This window comes from Megalobrama amblycephala, linkage group LG18, assembly GCF_018812025.1.
Source record: "Megalobrama amblycephala isolate DHTTF-2021 linkage group LG18, ASM1881202v1, whole genome shotgun sequence".
Taxonomy (NCBI): Eukaryota; Metazoa; Chordata; class Actinopteri; order Cypriniformes; family Xenocyprididae; genus Megalobrama; species Megalobrama amblycephala.
In genome coordinates, this window is record NC_063061.1 from 1,180,313 (window position 1) to 1,206,611 (window position 26,299).

The 26,299-nt window shown below is 38.2% G+C and overlaps 1 protein-coding gene across 4 annotated transcripts in view; it reads left to right on the forward strand.

The window, feature by feature from the left end:
* Nucleotides 1-26,299, forward strand: part of gabrg2 (gamma-aminobutyric acid type A receptor subunit gamma2) — a 96,129-nt gene that overhangs the window by 23,774 nt on the left and 46,056 nt on the right. For all 4 annotated transcript variants that reach the window (XM_048166396.1, XM_048166397.1, XM_048166399.1 and 1 more), the window contains exons 3-5: nt 4,169-4,236; nt 14,040-14,260; nt 25,712-25,794. In XM_048166396.1, the coding sequence (XP_048022353.1) occupies nt 4,169-4,236; nt 14,040-14,260; nt 25,712-25,794 (372 nt within the window). The remainder of the gene's footprint in view (nt 1-4,168; nt 4,237-14,039; nt 14,261-25,711; nt 25,795-26,299) is intronic.

Here is a 26,299-nt window from a genome sequence, read left to right on the forward strand (position 1 = left end):
CAGCTCTGACTTATCAACTGTTGCTAGGCATTACTAAGAAATCTGGAGAAAGTTCTGAGTAGACCTAAAGAGGAGTGGATTGTGGATGAAGAGGAGCAAGTGTGAGTTCCTAGGAAAGGAAGTGGTCTTCCTGGGTCACAGAATTAGTGCTGCAAGTGTGCAGCCGGTTATAGAAAAAGTGCAGGTGATTCAAGAAGGTCTCGCTCCTAAGACAGTGAGTGAACTGAAAGCTTATCTAGGCCTGCTGAATTATTATCACAAGTTCCTGCCTTGCCTGTCCACAGTGTTGGCACCATTGCACACACTGTTGAGAAAGGAGACAAATTGGATGTGGAGCTGTGAGCAGGAGGAAGCCTTTGTAAAGTCAAAAAAAGCTTCTCCAGTTCTCTGCTACATTAGTGCACTACGATTCTACCAAACCCATAATTTTGGCTTGTGATGCCTCCCCATATGGGGTGGGGCCGTGCTGTCTCACAAGATGGAAGATGGAACAAACAAGCCCGATAGGGTTTGTGTCACATACTGTGCGTTCAATGCAGCAGAGAAGAATTACTCTCAACTGGATAAGGAGGGTCTTGCTGTCATTTTTGGGTTAAATAATACTACATGTATGTGTATGGCAGACCATTTACCACCGTAACAGATCAAAAGCCTCTGATTTTGCTGTTTGATTAACTCAAAGAGGTGCCACAGATGGCCTCACCATGTATCCTGCCATGGGCAGTAATGTTGTGTGGGTACGACTACACCATTGTGTATCGAGCGGGCCATGAGCATCAAAACGCTGATGGATTGAGCAGGTTGCCGTTGTCCAAAAAGGGAGTGGAGACACCACCAGAGGAAGAGAGAGTACTGCTGCTGGATGAAAATGATGTATCACTGGTAAAATCAGAGCCGGTGAGGAAATGGACTGATAAAGATCCTGTTTTATAACAGGTGAGAGAATATGTGCTTAGAGGATGACGCAAAAGGCTGGAGGATCCAGATTTTGGAACATACCTTAAAAAACAGGATGAACTCAGGATGAAAACAGGATGTTTACTGTGGGGCACGCACGTGGTGATTCCCCTTCAAGGCCATGCAGCCATATTTAGACAGTTACACAGTGGTCATCCAGGCATAACCAGAATGAAGGGGTTGGCACAGAGCTACATGTGGTGGCCACAGATGGATGCTGCCATGGAAGGAGTGGTAAAAGCTTGTGACAGGTGTCAGGAGAACAGGAATGCCCCTCCGTGTGCACCTTTACATCGCTTGGAAATCCCAAAGCTGCCACTGAGAAGGATCCATATTGATTTAGCTGGACCGTGGCTAGGTAAAATGTTCCTGATCCTGGTGGATGCGTACTCTAAATGGATAGAGGCTCATCTGTTGAATAGCTCTACATACACTGTTAGCTTCCAGTGCCTGAGACAAAGTTTCAGGCAGCATGGATTACCAGAAATAGTGGTGTCAGGTGACGGCAGTTGTTTCACAAGTAAAGAGTTTCAAGAATTCAAGAACCATAATAACATCAAGCACATAACCACAACACTGTACCACGCAGCTTCTAATGGACTGGCTGAAAGAGCTGTGCAAACGTGCAAAGGTCTTATGAAAAAGATTCCATGGAAGCCAGGCTGGCAAGAGTGTTGTTCAGCTATAGAATTACACCTCAGCTGACTACGAGAAAATCACCTGCGGAGCTGTTGTGTGGATGGAAACTGAGGTCTACCCTAGAACTCATTCACCCTGACTTCAAAAGTTAAGAGCAAGACAAGCAAGTGAAGCAGAAGTGGTACCACGACCAGCATGCTAAAGAGAGACATTTGAGTGTAGGTGGTAATGTGTATACCAAGAACTTTAGTTCAGGCTCTACCTGGATTCCAGGAGCAGTTCAGAAAAGGACTGGCCTTCTGTCATGTACAATCGCACTTGAAAATGGCCAGGTAGTGAGCCGGCACATTGATCAGGTGAGGAACAGACATCTCCTGATGGAACAGCAGTGTTGTTGGGGACTACCTTGCAAGATGTTGATAAGCTGCCATTGCCTGAACCCCTTAGTCCTGTTCCATCAGATGACAAAGTTGTACAGCAGACAAGTAGACTTACACCAGAGGCCACAGGAGGAGGCAGTCTGGAGGTAGATGGAGATGAAGGCAGTCAACCCGAAGTCCCTAGCTTAGGCTATGTGATAACGTTGTTAAAAAAAAATTAACGTTCATATAAAGTTATTATACTGCTGTTAATATATCTGACTAATTTGTTGGGTGACAAGTGTTATCAGGGGGAAGGGGATGTAGTGAAGTATAATGTTATTTGGGAGTGTGATCACTAGAGGGTGTGCTTGTGCAACAAGTGGCTGAATCTTTTAGAGTAAGCAGTGTTGTTGCCTGTGCTTGTTAGCAGATCCAACTTGTGTGTTCCCATGTAAACATCTGTTAATAGATACGCATCAAATATATCTCCATATTCTGCTGCACTACAGAATATCACACATTTTGGCTTGCTCTTTGTCAAATTCCTTGATCTGCTACACGAGAACGGTTGGGTTTATCAGAAAGCTTTTAATAAGCACGGTCTTGTCAGGTTTATGTTCTGTTTTGGCTTAATTTTGTGTTCCCAGTTCCTGTGTTCATTTCCTGTCTTCTTTATGACCGAGGCCATTTCTCAATATGCGTTCTTTTCTGTGAAACGTCATCAATCGCTGCCCAAGTACTGTTCCAATTCATAGTTCACATTTAGCCAAGTACAGTTCAAATCCCCGGATGTGTTCTTGATTTGCCCCTTTTATCGAGAATGCATCGTGAGGTGACTTGTGTGGACTTGAGACAGCCAGGTATCCCAGAATTCATCTCGCACCTATCAGCAAGGGTCATTAGCGGAGAAGAAAACTCATGTAATTTAAAAAATAATGCTGTCATTGTGTCACGAAATGTAGTTTTTCAAGTGGGAATATAGTTGATTATAGCTCTGTGGTTTATTGATAAAGATAGCGCCTATTTAAAAATTTTGATCTGATGTTTTTAGAGTTGTGAGATCCAGTCGATCATCGGCCACTCAGCGCTCAAGTACCCGCCGAGAACAGCCTTACCTCGGCTATTCCTTCTGACGTTTGCCGCTGACTCTGATGTCTCTGTACTGGTTAAACATGAGATTCACAAGTTCGCCTGCCCATTCAGTCTGAATGGTTAATGGTAAAACAAACTTGGCTTGCTCTCCTCGAAGGAGACTCGAATCCGAGGCTCGGGTTGAGCTCCGAGTTAAACCTCCCATAACAGTACTGCGTAGAGGAACAATAAGAGAAATAGAGGAGGAGATGGGGAGGAGGAGGGATGCTGGAAGAATTGTCGCTGGGATGACGCAGTGACTGCTGCTTATATACGCTCGTAATGATGATTGACTGATGATGAATGTTTAGGCTCCTCCCGAACCTACGTTTGGAACTACATTAAAATTCGTCTTGTTTATATCTAATGTGCAATTTTTGGTCTCATGAATCTATAATTAGTTTCCTGGCAAATCGTTTTTGCAGAGGGCAAAGTGAAGTTTCATATATTTAGGCTATTTAACTTTACCGTTGTAGCCTACTAGAGCACTGACTTTGTATGTTTGACTGAATTTTTTGCTTTATTTCTTATTGTATAGCTTCTTATACTTTTACTTATATAAAGGCTATTTTTGATCATTAAAACTGACATTTACACTGGTTGTGTTTTATGGTAGCCTTTATTTCATTGTATTACAGTGAAGATAATCAAAGTGCATATGCACATATTGCTTGAACCATATATTAATATGTTTAATATTTTTTTTAAATGAAAACGAAAAGAGGCAGTGTTATTTTTTATATTTCATTTTGTTACGTTCAGTGAAGATAATGAATGTGCCTGAACTACATTTGTGTAGCTATTAATATGTTTAATATTTTTGCAAATCTTAGCAAGATTCCTATGTGATATAAATTTTATTGAATTAGACAAAATACCAAATCAAGTGACATGTTTTTTAAAGAAAGATAGCAGGTACAAGCAAAACGTTTCACATGCAGAAGTTTGTTTTAAATGAGGAGGAGGAGGGGTGCAAACTTAATCCATTGTGATTGCCTTAATAAACCTCTTTTAAATGTACTCTGAGATAAATGAACTAATTTTACATTCTCCTTGTTTCTCTCCACTGCTCTTTACAGTCAAACCAACCGTGATCCATACAGACATGTTTGTCAACAGTATTGGCCCAGTAAATGCCATCAACATGGTAAGAGTTATGCTCTAATGACAAATTCTTTTATGAAAAAAAAAAAAAATATATATATATATATATATATATATATATATATATATATATATATATATTTATATTTATATTATAGTGTTTCTTTCACCAACAGATTTGTGATGTCCATCAGAAAATGCTTTTTATTTTGTACACTCTCAGAAAAAAAAAAGGTTCTTAAATCTACCTTTGATATACTAATATGCACTCTTTTGATACAAAGTTGTACCTTTTAAAAGGGTACTGCCCCAGCTTTTGTACATTTTTTTTAACAAAATGTTTATTACATTTTTAAATTGTTTAAATGTTTATTACATTTTTGTTACATTGTTTATTACATTTTACTTCAACAGGTGCCTTCAGTGTCCAATCTTTGCAGAATACATTTTATTTATGATTGTCTGTATTTTATGACATTTTTGATTAGTAAGATTAGAGAAATATACCAAATAATTTGCTATTACTGGGAATCCCTAAAATTCTAAATTGTCATCTAGAATTTTATATCTATTTCGGATGTTTTTTTTGTTTTTTTTTAATGCTTAAGATTTATAGTGTCTTTTAGCATAGTGATGCATGTTGTATAATATAATCTTATTTAGAAGAATAACAACAATCATATTAACATAGACAAGTGCCCTCTCTAGTATTTCCAGGATAGAATAGCAGGGAAATAAGATGTATGTCTTAGTTTAATTAAATTGTGCCTTTGTTCTGATTCATTCTGCTTAAACTGAAAATGTTAAAATATTTAATCTGACCACTTCATTCAACCATTGCCCACAAGCAAAACCACAAAGACAGTCAAGGTGGGCTTCGCTCACCGAGAGCATTAATGGGAGGGAGGTCCAGGCCCACAGAAAGGGAAGAGATCCCCGCTGCAGAGCAGTAAATACCACCATGGTGGAGCCTGTGGAGGAGAAGGCCATAGTAGAGCCGGTGGAGGACAGACAGTTCAATGAGTGGTGGCCCCAGGATAGACTGGGTGTTGGGTGCTGGCTCCAGGACAGATAAGACCTCTAGCTAAATGTCTGTGACAGGCATGTGCAATGGCTCAGTGTCAGTGACAGGCATGTGTGCTGAGAGGCATGACGAGGGGCTGAGATGGCTCAGGTAGAAGCTGTGGGTCTGGAGCAGATGCTGGAAGATCAGGATCCTCCTCCAGAATCCACAAATTGACAAAATGTCCCTTAAGGACCATTTCTGAGAAGCCATGAATTACATTTAATCCCGCTCTGGGGAAGGAAAAAAAAAAATCAATAAAGGGCATAATCATCATTCATGGGCTAAATTTATACACGCGTCACAACTAAAGCTAATTACGTGTCATTTTAAAGTTAAAGTAAAATAAAAACAGGAATGAATAAGGGTTAATTATGACAGCTGTATAATGAAAAAAAATTCTTTAACTCAAAAATATTATTACATATTGTATGGTTTCTGAGAGACGTGCAGAGATGGAACTGTTTGATTTGTGATCTTGCTGTGCTTATTCCATTCATTCGTGTATCATATCGTACAAGATTTAAAGGTGCCGTAGAACATTCTTTCACAAGATGAAATACAAGGTGTCCCCTGAATGTGTCTGTGAAGTTTCAGCTCAAAATACCCCATAGATTTTTTTTAATACATTTTTTTAACTGCCTATTTGGGGCATTATTAACTATGCACCGATTCAGTGTGTGGCCCCTTAAAATCGCGCGCTCCCTGCCCCCCGAGCTCTTGACTAAAAGTGCAGTTATACAGTGCATAAACAAAGTTCACACAGCTAATATAACCTTCAAATGGATCTTTACAAGATGTCCGTCATGCATGCTGCATGCATGAATCGGATCATGTGAGTATAGTATTTATTTGGGTGTTTACATTTGATTCTGAATGAGTTTGAGGCTGTGCTCCGTGGCTAAAGCTAACATTACACACTGTTGGAGAGATTTATAAAGAATGAAGTTGTGTTTATGAATTATACAGACTGCAGGTGTTTAAAAATGAAAATAGCGACCGCTCTTGTCTCCGCGAATACAGTAATAAACGATGGTAACTTTAACCACATTTAACAGTACATTAGCAACATGCTAACGAAACATTTAGAAAGACAATTTACAAATATCACTAAAAATATCATGATATCATGGATCATGTCAGTTATTATCGCTCCATCTGCCATTTTTCGCTATTGTTCTTGCTTGCTTACCTAGTCTGATGATTCAGCTGTGCACAGATCCAGACGTTAATACTGGCTGCCCTTGTGTAATGCCTTGAACATGGGCTGGCATATGCAAATATTGGGGGCGTAAATATTAATGATTATGAGAGGCCATTCAACACATATTTCAAACTTTACTCGCGCACACACTATCAAACTGTTTCTCATACTCTACCATACTCATTCACACGCACTATCAAACTCTCTCTCACACATTATCAAACTCTCTCGCGCACACTATCAAACTCTTTCATGAGAAATAGCCTACCAATTCACTCACGGTCTGTACCTTCGATAGTTTTCTCGTTTTTGTCTTCAAAACAGAAAAACTAAGAAACTGTTAATTTATCACATATTCTTCCATGTGGGGGTTTTTTTTTTCATATTTTTTTTTTCGTTTTCATCACACTTTGTTCTAATTCGCGTTTTGAAGTGTATCGTTATAGTTAAAAGATTCTAAACATTAATTCATATTGCTGCTGTCCTGCAGAAACATCGTATCTCCAAATTCATCGAGTCATAGCCAAATTGGCCCACAATGTTTTTATGAAGGCCCACCCGTTTGAACATTTCTTGCCTCGCCCCTGGTTTGATGAGAAAGAGATAGTTTGCATCGAACGCCGTACAACAGCGTGCGAAACTGAGGAATAGAACTGATGACGGCACGGTTTGATGTTGACCAATCAATGTAAAGGGACGTTTATTTCCCGCCATTCATACTGGTTTTGTGTTTCCATTCAGCAAATTAGAACAGTGTGATGAAAACGAAAATAAAAATATGGAACCCCCCACATGACAAAATATGTGATAAATGAACAGTTTCTTAGTTTTTCTGTTTTGAAGACAAAAACGAGAAAACTATCCGAAGGTACAGACCGTGAGTGAATTGGTATTTCTCACGAAAGAGTTTGATAGTGTGCGTGAGAGAGTTTGATAGTGTGTGTGCGAATGTGTTTAGTAGTATGCGAGAGAGTTTGATAGTGTGTGTGCGAATGTGTTTGGTAGTATGCGCGAGAGACTTTAATAGTGTGCGCGAGAGAGTTTGATAGTGTGTGTGAAAGATTTGATAGTGTGTGAGAGACGTATAGTAGTGTATGAGAGAGAGTTTGATAGCGTGTGTGAATACTTTGATAGTGTGTGCGCGAGTAAGTTTGAAATATGTCTTGAATGGCCTCTCATAAATGATCCCGACTGTTACGTAACAGTCGGTGTTATGTTGAGACTCGCCTGTTTTCCGGAGGTCTTTTAAACAAATGAGATTTACATAAGAAGGAGGAAGCAATGGAGTTTGAAACTCAATGTATGTCTTTTCCATGTACTGAACTCTTGTTATTCAACTATGCCAAGGTAAATTCAATTTTTGATTCTAGGGCACCTTTAAATCATTTAAATAAACAAATTGTTAGGGGAGATGCTGATGTACCTGTCTCCAGACCCAGAGTAACAAGAAGAAGATAACTAACTAGAAAAACAATACACTAACCTTTCTCCCTTGTCTATCCACAAAACAAGAGAAAAGGTTTAAAAGAAACAAGGCACGAAACGAGGCGAAACAAAACGAGGCGAATCGTCTTCCCTCTCTCTGTTTCTCAGTTGATTTTGGACCGTTTATATCCTAACGCTACTCCACTACGAGCCAATCGGATAATTTGGAGCAGTCGCTCAGTAATCAGCAGCAGGTGGCCAAAATCTGCGCAGACAACTGAAAGAAATAGAAACAAGGAAAACAAGCAAACACCAAAACGAAGAAACTCACTAAAGAAAAACATATGTCACAGGACGTAATAATGTCAAATAGTCGAACATGTGTATGATGTAGTAATTGCCAAGCTCTGATTTCTGCGAGACACACAGAGGGGCAACAGCAACACAGCTATTTTATTTGTGCTCATTTCATTCATAGTGTTTACACTTATTCACTTCACACACACATTGCGTATTGCGTAGTGATTTTATCCAGCAAACACGAGTGACTCTGTGAAACTCAGCTGAATATTATTCGGCAGAATTATTTGTTTTTTGTTATTCGTTTTGAAGTCATTATCCGTGCATGTCCGAATAAGGTAATTGGCTCTGGGCACACCCCTAGTGTGCTTATATAACTAGCCTGAACCTGGACTGGAAGTACTTTCATCCTAAACTGTGCTCTTAATGACTTCACACTAGGAGAGGCATTTGTCAGTATGGTGCAGTGGGTATTTCATTTGCCATAACATTGATGTCAGATGCAGAGTGGAGTGCCCTCAAAAGGGAACCTCTCAAGTTACAACTGTAACCTTGGTTCCCTGAGAAGGGATTGAGATGCTCAGTCGCCCTGCCATACTTCCTGCATGCCTGTGAAGAGCTTGCTTCAGCCAATCAGAAGCTAATTCTGCTTTGTTCCGGATATCCTACCGTGGTACACACGTACTTCAGATGCAGTCACGCTGAGGTGTTCCCCATAGCATTGACGTCAGACCCAGTATCTTCTTCCCCTTCTCAGGGAACCATGGTTACATTTGTAACCCGAGACATTTTTCCTCTCCTTTGGGTCCCTGGGCCAGTACCACCCCAATTCCTTTATTCGAGGCATCTTCTTGAACCAGGAGAAGACTTCATTTGGAGACTCTTGTTTGGAAAAGTCTGGACTCTGGAGGACCAGACTGGAGCACATCTTTTCTTTTAGCAGGGTGAATGCCTTCTTGCACTCTTCAGTCCACGGAACTGGATTCTTCACTGTGCTGGTCAACAAACTGGTTAGCAGGTGCAGTTTGGGATAAATCATCAGTACCAGCCTGCCCGCAAGACCCAGGAATGATCAAACCCTTTTTCTTGTGGATTGCATCTAATAGCCTCTACTTTGTCCACCCGAGGCCTTAATTTGCCATTGCCCAGGTGGTACCCCAAATAGCTAGTTTCCTGTTGAGCCCATTTGCACTTTGCCACATTTAAGAACAGACCTGCTGCATGGATCTTGTTGTAGATGCATTAGATAGTTTGCACAAATTCTGCTGTGAAATACTAGAAGGCTGGATTGGATTAGGATTGGGATTTTGGGGGTCCCATCGGACCCAACGCAAATATTGCGAGAGCGGGTGGTTTTGCCTTTGCTGTGGGTGGTAGTGGCGGTCAAAACATACAGTGCAGGATTGTTGTTGCATAACAAGAAAGGAGTCAACAAATGAAGTTAACTGCAGTCGATAAGTAACATTCTCTTCCTCCACAGCAGGCTAGGTCAAGTGATTCATTATTTAATTCATTCTTTAAGTATGTTTAATATAATAGGCTAATATAAAGCTGGCCGAATGTGTTTGTCATTTGTGGTGCTAGCATTACTTTTATCTAATGGTCAAACGCAATGTTGTATCTCTGTTATTCTAAATGTTTATCATTGCCCTAATGTTTCTGTAATTTAAAAAAAAAAAAAAATTCTAAAAGCTGTAACAGTACTGGTAATGGTCTGAAATTCAGTAGGAGCGGGCAGGAGCGGGATTAAGAAAACAGTCCCACTTAGCAGGCCATTATTCACATCCCTGCAGAACAGTGTCCATTAATCTCTGAAAGGTGGCAGTTACCTCATGAAGGCCAAAAGGTAAAATCACGAACTGGAACAAGCCTAGTGGAGTCCTAAAGACAATATAGGGTCTGGAAGCACCTGCCAGTCCCCCTTGCACAAGTCCAGTGTGGTGATAAAGAGGGATTGTCCTATTCTTTCCAGGAGTTAATCGATTTAAGGCATAGGGTAGGCATCAAATGGCTGCTTCATTCACTCATGGAGGCTTCAATTACTTGTTGCAGGTTCTCCCTTGCTTGGTCTCAATAGCTGTCAAGCCAGTCTCACATCTCCAGTATGAATTAGATGATCCCTCTCTCCTCAGTACAGCCACCAGGGGTCTCCCAGCCCAGGTCCAATGCTCCCTGTAAAAGACAGCCACTTGTCCCATTCACGCCCCATGTCTGCAACAAATATCTGTACCAAGCCAAGCCAACAGTCTTGGGGTGATATGGACTGGTCTTTGGCGCAATGATACCCAGCCGTTTCATCAGATGTGATGTGAAATTTGTTTCTTGGACTGTTAGAATCTCATCTGGGATGCCTACCCTGGAGAAAAACTGGATGAGGGCATGTATGATTTTGGGCATTGTGGTGGTGCACAATGGGAAAGCTTCTGGGTACCGTGTTGCATAGTCACAAACAACCAGGAAATACTGATGTCCTGTACTGCTTTTCTCCAGTGGTCCCATAATTTATCTAGCAATGCTGCTGAAATGACTGGGAATAGATGTAATGGTGCCTTGTCCTGCTGAAATATAGCACTGGTCTAACATGTTTTTGATTTTGATGATTTAACAAGTTTAGACCATTCTTCCTTCTCTATAGCAAAGAATGAATAGAATTATTCCTCAGGGGTATATAGTGCACTGTATCTGTCGTAGACTGTTGCATGGATATAATTTTCTCTCTGATAATATCAATCTTGTGAGTAAAGAAATTCATAAAGTCATTACTGCTGTGCTGTTGGGAAATGTCTGAATATGTTAATGCTTTATTTCTTAAGCCACTGCATCAAATAAATACCTAGGGTTGTGGTGTTTTCTTCTGAGTCTAAAAGTAAGCAAATCTAGCAGTTTTTAAGGGCTTTATGTAGCAACACATACTATCCTTCCATGCAATGCAAAATACCTCTAGTTTTGTCTTCTTCCAGCTGGCTTCATTTTCTGGGCTACTCTCTTGAGGGCACTAGTGAATTCATTATACCACAGCGTCTGACTGTTCTCCTTAATCTTCAAGTACAAAGGAGCAACTGTGTCTAAAGTGCTTGAAAAGAGAAAGTCTGTGATTTCTTTGGTAAACTGAGGAGTTGAGACAATTCAGGAATATTATTTATGAAGTAATATTTAGTGGAAGAAGTGATAGTTCTATTTTTTATAACTAGTTGCTTTTGCAGCCTTGGCTAAATGGAGTATACACAAGTCTAGATAATGATCTGAAATGTCATTGCTTTGTTTTGCTGCAGAATTGCAATGCCATCAACATGGATTCCATGTGTCAATATTAAATCTAAAGAATGGTTATGGCAGTGAGTGTGTCCTGACACATGTTGTCTAACTCAATAGAAAATCAGCAAATTCTTTGATAAAGTCTGGGTGGTGCTCTCATGGCCTGTATACAGTAGCCAGTACAAATGTCAAAAGAGATTTATCATTTACACTACATGACAATATATAAAGCAATTAATGTTGTCAAAAGTACCAACTTCGGTACCTAGTCGGTACTGAAATTTAAAAAATGTGACGCTTTGAGCGCTGTTGAGTGGATTCGTAAACATCTCTGATTGGCCGTTGTTTTCACGGCTCATCGGATATGTCTGTGATAGGCTTCAATGATCAACGCTGTAAAAACGTTGTAAATAGTCATCAATTAATCTCTTCACTAAGCGCTTACACAGATACACACGGGAGCGTTTGAAAGCAGGCGTCTATCGCGGATCGGTCCACTGTTAGACGCCTGCTTTCAATCGCTCGCGCTCCCACTTTCAAAACGCTTTCAAATTCAAACACTTCCGTGTGCTTTCAAATGCTCCCACGCGTTGATCATTGTAGCCAGGCATGTCCGATGAGTGCGTCAACACAATGGCCAATCAAAGATGTTTACGAATCCGCTCAACAGCACTCAAAGCGTCACATTTTTAAAATTTCAGTACCGATAGGTACCGAAGTCGGTACTTTTGACAACACTAAAAGCAATATCACTTCAAAAGATTTAAACTTGAAAGCAGACCTCTGAGAAATACTGAAATTATTACTATAAATTGTAGCAATACCTCCCCCTTTTCCTTTCAGACAAGGCTCATGTTTATAACAGTAATCTTGGGGGGTAGACTCATTTCAAATAATGTTGTAATCTGGTTTTAACCAGGTTTCTGTGTAACTGCTTTTGTAGAAAGGGATCTAATATTCAGTAGGCTGAGGTTTATGATTTGTTTATCTGTATTAAATCTCTTTTTTTATTTGTTGAACATCAATTAAATTACCCTTAATTGGGTTCAGGAGTTTTATATATATATATATATATATATATATATATATATATATATATATATATATATATATATACACACACACACACACACACACACACACACACACACACACACACACACACACACAAGTTTAGGGAACAGACACAGTCTCATGATTTCTCTTATCATATATCTCTCTTATGATATCTAGATGAAAGTGTCTCTACGTGCTGAGATTTAAATGATTTCTGTGATGTGAGGCAGCTACAGAGCTGTCTTCTTCCTGACCTGGGCTCCAGTTAGTCAAGTACCAACTCTAAAGGCCTGTACACACTTGGAAGAATATCGCACGTGCTTATCGCCAGCGTTTTCGAGACGTTTTTTTGTGTTCATACCCAAGCGATTTTTACTGCCGATGTGCAGAGTGAACATGCAAATTCACTCCCTGACAGTATATGGTGCTTGTGCTGAAATAAACATATTTATGATATTAGTAAAGTTAAAGAAGATAAAAATACAGATATAAAATGGTATATATGGCATATACATGACATATGAGAGATGGTAGTTAGAAACGGTAGTCACAATGACAGTAGTGCAAGTGAATGGTAGTGCAAATAACATATTTATGAAATAGACATTCTCAACTATATTTCTTGAATGTAAAAGAAAAAAAACAAACAAACAGTAAAAATACAGAAATAATACACATCTATTGGTGTGGCCAAGAACTGGCAGAGCACCCATAGTTTGTAGGGGTCTTCCTTGTCTACTTATTTCCTCTTCGTCGTCTTGGTATCAATGTGTGCTCGGCAAGACCGTTTTGTACTTGAGCGCCACCAAGTCGTGTTTTACTGTAACTTCAGCAGCTCCATGCACATGAACAAAAGCGCCAATCTCATTGGTCTGCCAGTTTTTAACACGGTGTGTCAAACCAAAAAAACAAACCCAAGGCGTTTTTTAAAAAAATGCCGCTTTTACGGCTGGCGTTTTTCGCATCAGTGTGCAAACTCACATTGGCACTCTTTGTTTAGTCATGAGACGTTAAACGTCGGTGATAATCACGTGCGATATTCAACCCGGTGTGTACAGGCCTTAAGACTATGTGCCATATTTCTAGAGAGAAGAGTGGCACCACCCCAGGAGGGATGAAGACTATCTCTTTTTAGCAAGTCAGGTCTGCCACAAAAAACTTATCAACAACATCAACAAATTTGTGAGATCAATAGTTCCTATTTTCAAAATTGTTGACCCCGTTTCCTGCAACTTGGACAATAATGCTGTTTGCCCAGTGTTTGAATTTGCACAAGTAAGAATTAAGCCTTAACACAGATTTATTCAGTGTTTATGTTTTGATTATTTCGTGCCAAACTTGTTTAAAATGGCCAATGCAAGTTTGAGTCTGGCTTGTCATTTCCTGATCCCATTTCTTTCTCTTCTCTGTCCCTATCTAAAATGGCCAAATAAAGTGGAATTCTTACATTCTAACTGTGACAAAGGGATATGCTCTCAAGAATTGGTTTTGCCTTTGTCAGTTACATGAATGTCTGAATGGTCTGCCCTTTACAATTCTTTAGGAGTATACTATTGACATCTTCTTCGCCCAGACGTGGTATGACAGGCGGTTGAAGTTCAACAGCACCATGAAAGTTCTACGTCTCAACAGCAACATGGTAGGAAAAATCTGGATCCCTGACACATTTTTCCGCAACTCCAAGAAGGCAGATGCCCATTGGATCACCACACCCAATCGGATGCTTCGGATATGGAACGATGGGCGGATACTGTATACTTTAAGGTAAATATACTTTTTAATTGTGAATTATTCCTCTCATACATAAATTGGGCATACCCAGATAGCAAGCAACCACTGAAAGTCAATGTAAATACATCAAAACAAACTGCATTGAATTAAAGTTACAAAGTGATGTTGGTTCAGTGTCAGTTTTGCACCCTTGGTTAATATTGAAACCATGTTGAAATAAAAAAAAAATAATAATAATAATAATGGTATCGTCATTAAATCAATGTTACACTGTGAGGATGATTCTAGATTCTACATCCTTGTTGTTGAATGAACACAATTTGATGAAAATCACTTAAAATAAAAACAACACCTTTCCAGTAGTTGTTTTCCAGTACATTGTTTTTAACACAGTTTAGAACAAGCAATGCTAAAAATTAGAAAGTTAAAGTGGGATAAAAAGGACAAAAGGACTACAACCCTTAAAAAAATATGCAATTTGCTTCAGGAGTCTGATGTCATTATGACTGCAGGTGGCCCAGAGGTTTAAATTTTAAATATCTCGTTTACATCAGACTACTGCCTCCTTTCTTTTGGGTTCTCTGAAATCTGTAAAAGAATGCATAATGTCACCTAAAAGCAGGTCAACAGTCACATTCATGAATGTTAATATGATAAACCAGAAATAGGATTGTTAGAGTGAATAAATAGATAAATAAATAAATAAAAACAGTGTTGTTACAAAACAATTACACATTGATTACAAAATTTGTCTAATCATTAAAACCATTTTTATTTACCAAAATATAAGCTTTATAAATGTAATATGTATATGACTGTAGTCTTGTATGACTTTGCACCAAACTCTCTCTCTCTCTCTCTCTCTCACACACACACACACACACACACACACACACACACACACACACACACACACACACACACACACACACACACACACACACACACACACACACACACACTCCCTGCATACCAAACAACCTGAATGATGCCTTTGAAAGGAACTTTGAAGGGTTTATATACTTTAATCATTACTGCCATTTTCTAAAGTCATTCTAAAAATATTTTTTTAAACAAAAAAACTAATATTGTACTTTTTTGCTCCTCTACATTTGATAAAAATGTGTTGTTCCTTGTTATTTCTGATTCATGAACGAGCTGATTATTTTCAATCAACCTGTAAATCAGTTCACAAATCGCACTGAAAAATGAATTAGTGAATTGGACCATTCCGATTGCATCTGTTCTCAAGTCAACAACTCACTGATTCAAATGATCCGATCAGAGCGAGTCTCCAGTTAACAATTCACTGAGTTCACAAGTCTGGCCTGTCCCAAATGGCACACTTCATATCCACTTATGGTCTTGTGGACTTACAATGGCTTACACAAATGAATGCCTATGCATCTTCACCACTGCCATAGCAGTTTCAAATGATTTAAAACTGGTATGTTTGCATAGTGTTCTTCTTAAAGTCACAATATGTAAGAAATTTGCATTAAAATATCCAAAAACCACTAGAACAATATTATATATTTTGTTGACTTGTGTACTCACATTATCCCAAATATTTCCAACAATGTAAATCCAGAGAAATTGTTTCATTGTGTCGACTGCCTTTTTTTTTTTAATTATGGGTGGCAACTAACATTTTAAGGTGCATTTCTGCCACTTACTGTACTGCAGTGTGGGCCAGAGATTTGCATTTTTCTTTTAATTAAAAAAAAAAAAAAAAAAAAAAAAAAATCTTTCCTGCTTCAAAGCTTGTTTAGCCAGAGAGTCTGCCATCTTATTCCCCTCAATGCCCATATGAGCTGGAATCCACATAAACCTGACTCCTGTTTCTATATGATGTAGTCTAAATAAATCTGAAATCAAATCTGGAATAATTAAAGCAAAGCCATTCTATCAATTTTTAGGTTTCTTTGATCCATTTGTGAATATAGTACTTAACTGTGAATATAGTACTTTATCAACTATATTTGTCTAATTTCCTTTCCCTTTATTTCTTTTTGTATGTGCAAATTTAAAAATAGTGGGAGAAATAACCATGATGGCACCACTAGATAAGGAATTGTGGGAATATACCTTTTTCGTGTAATCCCATTACTTTTGCCATTTTATTTGCCAAACAAAGTACTCTCCCTTTTTGCTTTCTTACTTTCCCAACATGGTCTAAGGGCCTTCACAGTTGGGTGTTTTTCTTCTTTGTGTCCTTTTGGGTTTGCCGAATAATTCCTCATCAGCTGTTTATATCTTAAATTCAGTGGTAGTTTACCCATCTCCACTTGGATTGCAATACCTGGAGAGGACTTTATAGCCCAACATCATATTCTCAGAGCTTGATTTGTATTACTTCCAGTTACTTTAGTAAAGTATTTGCAGCTGATCTATAAACTTCCATACTCAAACAGTGAAACTTATATATATATATATATATATATATATATATATATATATATATATATATATATATATATATATATATATAACAAAAAAATAATCCAATGAACAGCTCTTCCCTTTATTTAAATTTTATCTAGCTTAACCCTCTGGAGTCTGAGGCTGATTTGGGGCCTGGAGAAGTTTTGACATGCCCTGACATTTGTGCTTTTTTCAGTTGTTCATAAACATATTAATGGAAAAAGTGTCATTACACTGTATTCAGCACAAACTAGGCTACAATAATATGTGAGGAACATGTATGTACATGTTTGTGTTTTTGAAGGAATAACATTTATGCGTGGTTATTGAAAAAACAAAAAACTTAAGTCACTGAAATAAGGCCAAAAAAAGTATAGTAAATCTGTGTTTACAATACTTTAGGGTATTGGAGGTTGTAAACTAGAGTTTTTGCTTCAAAATTATGTAAAAATTATGCTGCCTACTCCTTCATATAAATCAATATATTGATTTAGTTTTTGTAAGACACTTTTTGCCAAGAAGCACAGTATGCGTGGAGGCGTGAATCACCACTGAATAATGGGCCATTCTCACCTGAGAAGACAAAATAATTGCATAGTAATGAGCTGAAATGACTTGCATATTAATGAGGCATTTCAGTCAGGTAGGCTGTGAAAAAAACCTTCTGTGATGTCTCAAGCTCATCATGATATATGAAACATACAGAAAAATATTATTACAATATAAAGTAATGGTTTTATATTATACTTTAAAATATAATGTATTTCTGTGATGCAAAGAGTCTGAATATAGGCTTTTAGTTTAAAAGCATGCACATTTGGAGAAATATTGGATTCTCATATGCTTATGTCAATTTTCTATACAGAGGAGTTATATTTATTTAATATTCATTGTCATTACTATGAGCGCTGGTGTTTTCAATTCATCCTTGAAGTCGGAGGGCGCTCTCTGTGCATTTTTAGTCCACAAATTCATCTAAAAGAAGAAGAGGCTATTCCATGAATGAAGTTTCCAATTCATACTGCAGCCAGAGGGCGCTAAAGAAACAAAAACTCATCTAAAATTCATCTTTAGAAGAAAAGAAAACAGGAACTAACTGCATGTCTTCTAGAGCTCGCTAACCATGACTTTTACATCCAGATAAACACTTTTCAAGACAATAAATACACGATTGAGACGATGAATGCATGTATTGCCTCTGAATTTGCGTCTGAATAGCTCTCTTTTCATACAGATTACATAAACACAGAAGGTTTGTTTTCGATTTGACTTACATGATTTAAAACCTGACATCTTAACGTTTTTTTAGACATAAGTTTAATTTTTCTGTGATTAGTATTCACTAAGTTACAGTTCATTTTCTGAGAACTATCAGATTGGACTTCGTTCAGAGGGAGAGGAGAAATCACGCATCATGTTAGTTTTCTTTATTTTACAAAAAGCACAACATTGTGTTTTTACTCTGAGTGTATACAAATAAAAGAAGATATTCTATAGTTTCAATTGATATATTACTTATGTCTCTATGACAAAAAATGACGGAGTATTTTAAGTCTGTTTTGCTGCAATGTGAAAAAAAACCTGCAAAACGCGCCGGCGCGTTTTCAGACCTCAGAGTGTTAATCAGCAATCCCTCTTTCCATACCATATCCTAAACCTTTTCTACATCCAAGAATAATTCCATTACTGATTCCTTGCTAATTTGGACTTTTATAATTTTTTTTCCCAAAACAAACAACTGGATCCATTGTTCCCCGTCCTTTCCTAAATTTTCTCTGAGGTAATAGTCCTTATTTGTGACGTAATTGGCCTGTAACTTGTTGGAATTGCCTGCTACTTTCCCGGTTTTATTATGGCTAGGATAACGCCTTGGTTATGACTGTAGCCATGGTTCCCTGAGAAGGGAACGAGATGCTGCGTCAGAGTGACGATGCTATGATAATGCTCCTGCTTGACTGCGTCTGTAGCACATACTCAACAAACTCCATTGTCATTGGTGCAACGTCACCTCTGGCACTTGACAGCATACCACGGAAGCTATAAAGGATGCCCAGAACTGATTGGCACTCACGGGCATGCAGTAACTATGGCAAGGCGACGCAGCGCCTGGTTCCCTTCTCTGGTTACAGTCGTAACTGAGACGTTCCCTTTCGAGGAAACTCTACGCAACATCTGAGTGATGACAAACTTTCGAGATGCCTGTCCTAGTGTGAGTCACCTGAGCACAGCTTAGTATGAGAGCATTTGAGATCCTTGAGTAGAGTCCAAATCCCAGCTATAAAAGAGTTTCTTCCTCAAACTCCAACAGTATACTTCCACTGTCTCGTCTTATTCCTTCTCTAATGGAATGTAATCTTTAGGCATCCTTCAGTTTCTTTCCTTTCAGAGCTGATTTTATTACATCCATAGTAACATCGATGTGTATACAGTTAAATACAGTTGTAGCTCCTCTCCACACAGGTAGCACCTGTCACTTTATGTTTACCTACTTCTTTTTATCCCACAAGTTCTTAATTATTACAAATGATTAGTAAATTCCCACACTGTTTTTTGTTTTTGTCTTGTTTCTAGTCCAAATATCTAAAAATTCTTAAATCAAGAAGCATTTTGTAGACAATTTAAAATTATTGTCTTGTGTTCAGAAAAAATAAGTGAAAATTAAGTGAGTTATTAAGTGAGCAAAATAATCTGCCAAATGGGTAAGCAAAAACAAGATTATTTTGCTTACCCCATTGGCAGATTATTTTGCTTGTTTTAAGCAAAAAACTCACTTAATTTTGACTTATTTTTTTCTGAAAACAACAATCATTTTTACTTGTCTAGAAAATACTTCTTGATTTAAAATTGTTTGATATTTGGACTGGAAACAAGACAAAAAATCTAAGTAAGAAAAGCATTTTTTTTGCAGATCTCAAATCTCTCAAAAATTTGGCAATTTTTACCTCACCTACTTGATTTTTTTATATTGCAGTCAACTTCACTGGGCTCATGGCATGCAAACATTTTTCTTCACTAAATCTATGTATTAACTTAAATTTATCATCCTCTTTACAAATCGTTTACCATTCCTTGCTTCAGATTTATTCATCACCATTTTGACTTTCCTTGTTGCAGCTTTTTCAAAGGAGTTTTCTCGTTTCTCCCCTGATTTTTCATTTCCCTTTCATTTCTCCATATGGTCTTCACTCTCATTTTCATCTAAATCCACCCACTCTGACTCATTCACAGCACAGTTTTGTCTAACCGCTGCTGTTATCGTCATTCTGTCATGCTTCCCCATTTCATCCAGAGATTGCTTGTCTCCTATTCATTAAAGTTTGAATGATAGTTGTTCCTGTATCATTACTCCATCAAAATGTACCTGTTTTCAACAGTTTGGGCTCAAAATCCCACCTCTGAGTTCAAGGCTGTTTAAGCCTCCCTGTCGATGGCATCATATCCATTTTACTTTCATAGAAACCATGGAAACTGTGCTTCCTGAAAAATTGCGAAAGTAGTAGTTGTAGCGTCTAGCTACTCTTGTTTGTTTAGCACATTCGTGATGGAGCACAATTATTTGCTATCGTTTGCAGCGGGTTCTGTCACCAAAGATAACCCCATTAAATGAAAATGTGCAAGTGAATCAAATGACCCATGTCAGGAAATCAAGACGGGATTCAGTTGCAGGCTCAAACAACAGTTTAAACCAAAATATAGGCAGTGAAAGCAAACAGATGAACAGATCCAGCAGAAACCAACAGGCAAACAGATCCAGAGAACGCTGGAAGTCCGTCTACTTATATGGTGAAGTAGAGCGCAAAGCTTAGGCAGCGGGAGAACAGCTGGGGCACCAGGCAGAGGGGGAGGGGCAGCGGCGAGATTGCACACTGATGAGAGGCGAGAGACTGGAGTGGGAAAACGGGACCAGTGAGCTGAATACCAGACGGGTGCAGAGAGAAAACCTGGCGAGATCAACAGAGGAAAATGCACAAAAGAAAACAAAACAGGGAAACAAAATGGCAATACAAAACTGTCCTTTTTGCGCATGTGCTTTTGTACGCGCATCGTCCGCACATTCTCAAAAAATGGGCTTCACACGGACAGGGTGTGTGGACATCCGTAAACCCTCCTGATGAAGAAATTCAGCGGACGTGGATGGCTGAAGTATACTTTGGGCTTTAGAGAAATGGTCCACCACTGTCAGGATCACAGTGTTATGTCTCGAGGATGGAAAGCCAGTGAGAAAATCAAGGGCCAAATATGACCAAGGGCAAGAGGGAATGGGTAGGGGCTGGAGCAGACCAACTTGTCTTGTTCTGGGCACAAGTAGAGCAAGCCAACACATGCCCGGGCCCATGGAGGGCCACCAAAATCTCAGAATTCCTGGGTGATAGGTCAGCTTGGATGAGTTTCCCTACTGATGGACTTCAGGGTACAGTGCCACCGGCACAAATAGTTGACCAACAGGACACTCCCTTGGCACTTCACACTGACGATCAGCCTCCTCCACTCGCCGTTCGATGCCCAGGAAAGGGACCACACCACCACTCCCCTAGGGAGGATAGTACCAAACCAAAAAGGGTTGCACTGACAACGCCAACCAGTGGCACCACTCTACCAAAGTCAAACTGACTGCCAGTTGATGGGAGAAGTAGGCACAGGGATGTACCCTCCCATCCATAGGGGACCGCTGAGACAGGACCGCGCCTACCCTGACATCAGAAGTATCCACCTCGACAATGACAGCCCAAGATTATTTTGGGACCAGAGAGAGGTAAAACGAGGATCAATGTTGGTGTGGAATTTCCAAGATGGAGAGAACTTTGCGACAAATTTGAACTAGAGAGAGAGGCCGATCTTGCATGTGTTTTATTAGACAGGTGAGCAACTGTTTGGATCTTTATGAACAGAAATAAAGTTTTCTAATCTAATCTTGAATCTTTTGTTTTCTTGATTTACCACAAGACTCATGTTTGTATTATGCCTAGGAGACAACCCTATTTTGTCAAGTGGCTAACACTTTATTATTATTATTTTGTAATAACAGTAATACAGCATTTTCTCTACCATATAGTGTATTTTAACATTAATTGCATTTCATTTATCAACATAGTCATCCAGGTTTTAATAATATGAAATTCTAATATCTATCTAGCTTACTGCAATGTGCAACAAGTGCCTCCTGCCAGCCACTAAACTAATGTGTAACGTTAAACAACATAACATTCAACAAACTCAAATTCTTTTGATCACTTGAAACAGCCTGTGTTAACCCACAATTTAATTAGACAAATAAAGTAACCTGTATTCAAACAGGTCACTTTTTGTGTTGAATTAAATTAAACTAGAATTGAATAAAATAAAATAATGTGAATTATAGTGATCAAATGTTCAAGTTCAGTGAAGATGGAGGCAGGAGGCCTAACACACCGCCATACAACGCTGTCATTGCAACCCCACCATTTCACAAGCTGACTGAAAACTAGCTAGATCACAAAATAAACATAGCAGAAGCGAACATTTGTTCTTTATTTATAGAATCAATTCTCCATGCATCAATAATTAACAAGAAAAAAATGTTACAGTGACGGTAATATATTACTTTGTGTCAGGAGTGCACATCAGTCATTCTGAATCAAACTGGTATTTATCACTCACATACTTGTTCAGTCGCAACTGCTTCCATTTATTTGTGATCCCAGGAATGTACAAAACCACATTAAGGCTTTTAAGTTAAATATATATATATATTGATAAAATATCATTAGAAAAATATTGATAAAATATCATATGTTTACGTCACATTTCTTCAGAAAGAATTAGCTTTTTTTTCTTAATCTTTCACAAAATTATGCTATCTGAGGAGGTTTGAGCAATCACTCCCATCTCAGTATACTTTTATCCTTTTAGTCAGAGCAACAGAGGAAGTTCACAGACAAAAAACAGGAGATATGTGAGTTGATATGTAATTTATTTATGACATATGCAGATCCGGTATCAACAAAGGCACATGGAAGAGACAGATGAAACCAAATAAATGCACTATCATATAAATCATATATGATTTGTCTTTATTCTTAAATGGTCTCTGGTATTTTCCATATGTGTATTTATTACCGTAATGGTTAGTAGCCATAGCATCGCGTATAAATATATTTCTGCCCCATGCAGTAATCAGAATCCCCATCGGATCGAATTCTAAAGTTATTTTAGACACTCGCTGGTGTCTAAATGTGAGTTTTGAGCTGAAAATTGTTTTAAATGTCTTAAATGTTGAAGTCAGCTGGTAGCCTGATATGATAACATGAGAAATGAGCAGCGGTTTTGACCGTCTCCTGACTAAATAAACTCTGCCTTTGTTCATGACCACTCCTCAAGCCCCAGTTGGCCCTCTTTAGACCAAGGTATTCAGCGGGCCAAAACCCATTGGCCCCGTGGAAGCCCCGACGAGGCCCGATCAAGCCCTGGAAGTGACAGTGGAAATGTGCACTAGCACGCTCACTTTTGGCCCGACAGTGGAAACATGGCTATTAGCATTCACTGCACCGACCTCGCTCCTCTCCCACGTATCTCTGCCCCACCCTGCTTCATACTTCAGTAACATTAATAAAACTTTATTACATTAGCTCATCTGTGAACATAATTTCTACCTGAGTCCCATCGGATTGATTTCCATCGGCTGTGGAGGTGAAAAAGACAACTCCTGTGATTCCACGCCCATGCACTGCATCATCAAGATGACTTTGTTATTGTTTTGAATAAGCGACCTCTAGTGGCTAAAATTACATACTGTGCTTTTAAAATGTTAACACATTTTGCCCTGTGTGAGGTCTGTTTTTATATTGTGTTTAAATATATGTTTATTTAACATATATTTACACACATTTTGTTTTTTATAGGCCTACTATTATGGTATATTGTATTATTTTCACTTGATTGCACATTATTTTATTTTCACTGATAATTGACTTACCAGAAATTATCAGCGTATAACACGTTTTGGTAATAAAATAAAATGTCTGCATAATCTTCCTTATTGACTAATGCTGGCTACTTGAAAATTCATAATAATTGACACTGATGTCAGATCTATCTCTATCTGTGTGTCTAGTACATTATACCCCCTCCCTCTACATGTATTTTGAGCAGTAGGATGGAGTATATAAAATTGCAAAATAAATAAACATTCATCAGTCAGTACTTTTCATACTTAAGTACTTCTCGATTTTTACTAGTAATATTTTATTAGGATATCTGTACTTCTACTCAAGTACTTGATTTGTGTACTTCATCCACCATTGTAGAGAATACGCAGCCATGTTTATATATTTATATATAGGGCTATACAGCCATCTAGTGGTTACCTCGTGGCATTACAGATGATAAATGGTGCATAATTTAAAATCCCCTTATATAACCAGTATTTATTTCTGTCAGCGGTGATCCTGAATTCGCCCCTGACAACGGGCCAGAAAAGATTGAATCACCTCACCTGAATAGCTCTAGAAAATAAAGGCTTGTGTAGACCTTAATCTGCCCTTGCTTTAGGGACTAAAACATGACTATTTTGGAAATAAACACACACATTTACCTAACATATGCATGTGTGCATTACCACCTTGGTGATTGCATTACTTTTCAATAACTTGACAACATCTCTTATTGAATCAAAGTACCTTATGTACTTATTCTTTCTAATTTTGTGTCAAGCGAATGTCCTGAAAGACTGTCAACATACCTTCTGTTCTCTTCTTTTTAAAGAATGTCAAAAGGTGTCCTTTAACTGTCCTTTTGACCATTTTTGATGAGCATGAACCTGACAAAAACTTGCCTGATCTATTGGCCATTTGCGTTTTATTGTAGTCTGTGAATTATCTTTCTTTTTTTTAGGCATTCATTTTATTAAAATGAAAGTGATTAAAAATATACTATTTGATTATATATTTATATATACTATAATATTTTAATTGAGTTATAGATGCAACACATGGGCTATGTATAAAGTCTAATAGTTTTGCTCATGCATCTGCCATTACTCTTCAAGCAATCTGCTAAATGTTGCTGGAACATCAAGACATTCCTAATAAATCTTACTAAAGCAAGATGCACGTTAATTATGTAGAAAAATATATACAATACAATAACAATAATCACATTAAAATTAATGTATCACAGTCAGCAAGAATACAAAATCAATAAACAGAAAAACAAGCTAGTAAAACGAAGGAGGAGAGAAATATTGAGTAGATGCACCATTTGAAATTGTGCCAGAGAAATCGTATTTCAGGCGGTTCAACAAACAAGACTTCTTTATAGGATGCTCCTGTTTTCTCTCTAAAGCAGAAGCATCTAATAGACTACTGAGAAGTATATGCAGAACCAAAATGGGCATTTCACAATCAGTGGGCATTTCAAACCACGATGGGGATTTTTAACAGCTTTACCGACTTGCTAAAATCATGAAGGTTCAAAATGTCACACAAGGTTGAAGGAAGAACAAAAAGATGATGATTAAGTTTCAAAAGTCTTTAATAATCCACTGCAAAAGCCATCTAGAGATACATAGTCGCATGATCTTGTGTTCATAAGCTACAAATCAATGCTAATTCCATGTCATTTGCATCACCCATGTGTGCTGTTGGCTTTCATCAAATTTTCAATGCCGATCCAGCATACTTTAAACACTGAAACGTCAATCTCAAACAAAATGATGGTTTGGAGGAAAACTAAACATTGTTTCAATATCACCTTGCTATCTGGGTAGATTTTGTAATAAAAACACTTAACAAGTGATATCGGTTTAATGTTCACCCTGACTTCTTTAATTGATTCATTATGCCATTCTAGGCTGATTACATTCTTCCAGAAAGCATTTATCCAGTTATAACAATTATGAAGCACGCCTGCCATAATTGCGTTTGATGCCAACTCTCAGCGGCATGTTTTGTCATTCGTTTTACTGTTGTGCCATGTACAGTATATCATGCATTCTAGCACTGTAGATTATGAATGTTGTGTTATGGGTATGCTAATGAAGTGGCTTATAAAGAGAAATTTAATTAAGGCAATTTCTTTCTTTAGGTTGACCATTGATGCAGAGTGCCAGCTTAAACTGAATAACTTTCCAATGGATGAACATTCATGTCCCCTGGAGTTCTCAAGCTGTAAGTCTGGCCAAATGCTCAACATGCAAATCCATCCATATTGGTTCCATTCTTGCTTGCTTTTTCTTTCCAGTTTTCTCCAACCCATGCCTGCTTCCATGCTCCAATGTAGTTGAGAGCATAGAAACCATTTTAGGATGCTATAAAAGATTTCAAATTTGTCTTGAAATGTGAAGCACAGGTAGTGAGGAACTGAAAATTTGGCCTGACTTTGAGATACGTGTCTTTACATGCTCACACAAACAAGCTGTGTGCCACTGCCATAGTTTTCTTCTTCTCCTTTGACTATGGAGAGGATGGAGGGGGAAATGGCTTATTATGGTAATAATGAAGCAGCAGATGTGCCATGGGACAGTCTCGTGAGACAGCATCATCATTTTTTTATTCTAGAAACAGTACGAAGGAAAAATAGTTACTTTGAGACTTGCAAATTGTTCTTGTAGATCAGTGGGTTAAGCTTTGTGTCTCCTTGTGCTTTGAAAACTATGCTTCTTTAACTCACTTT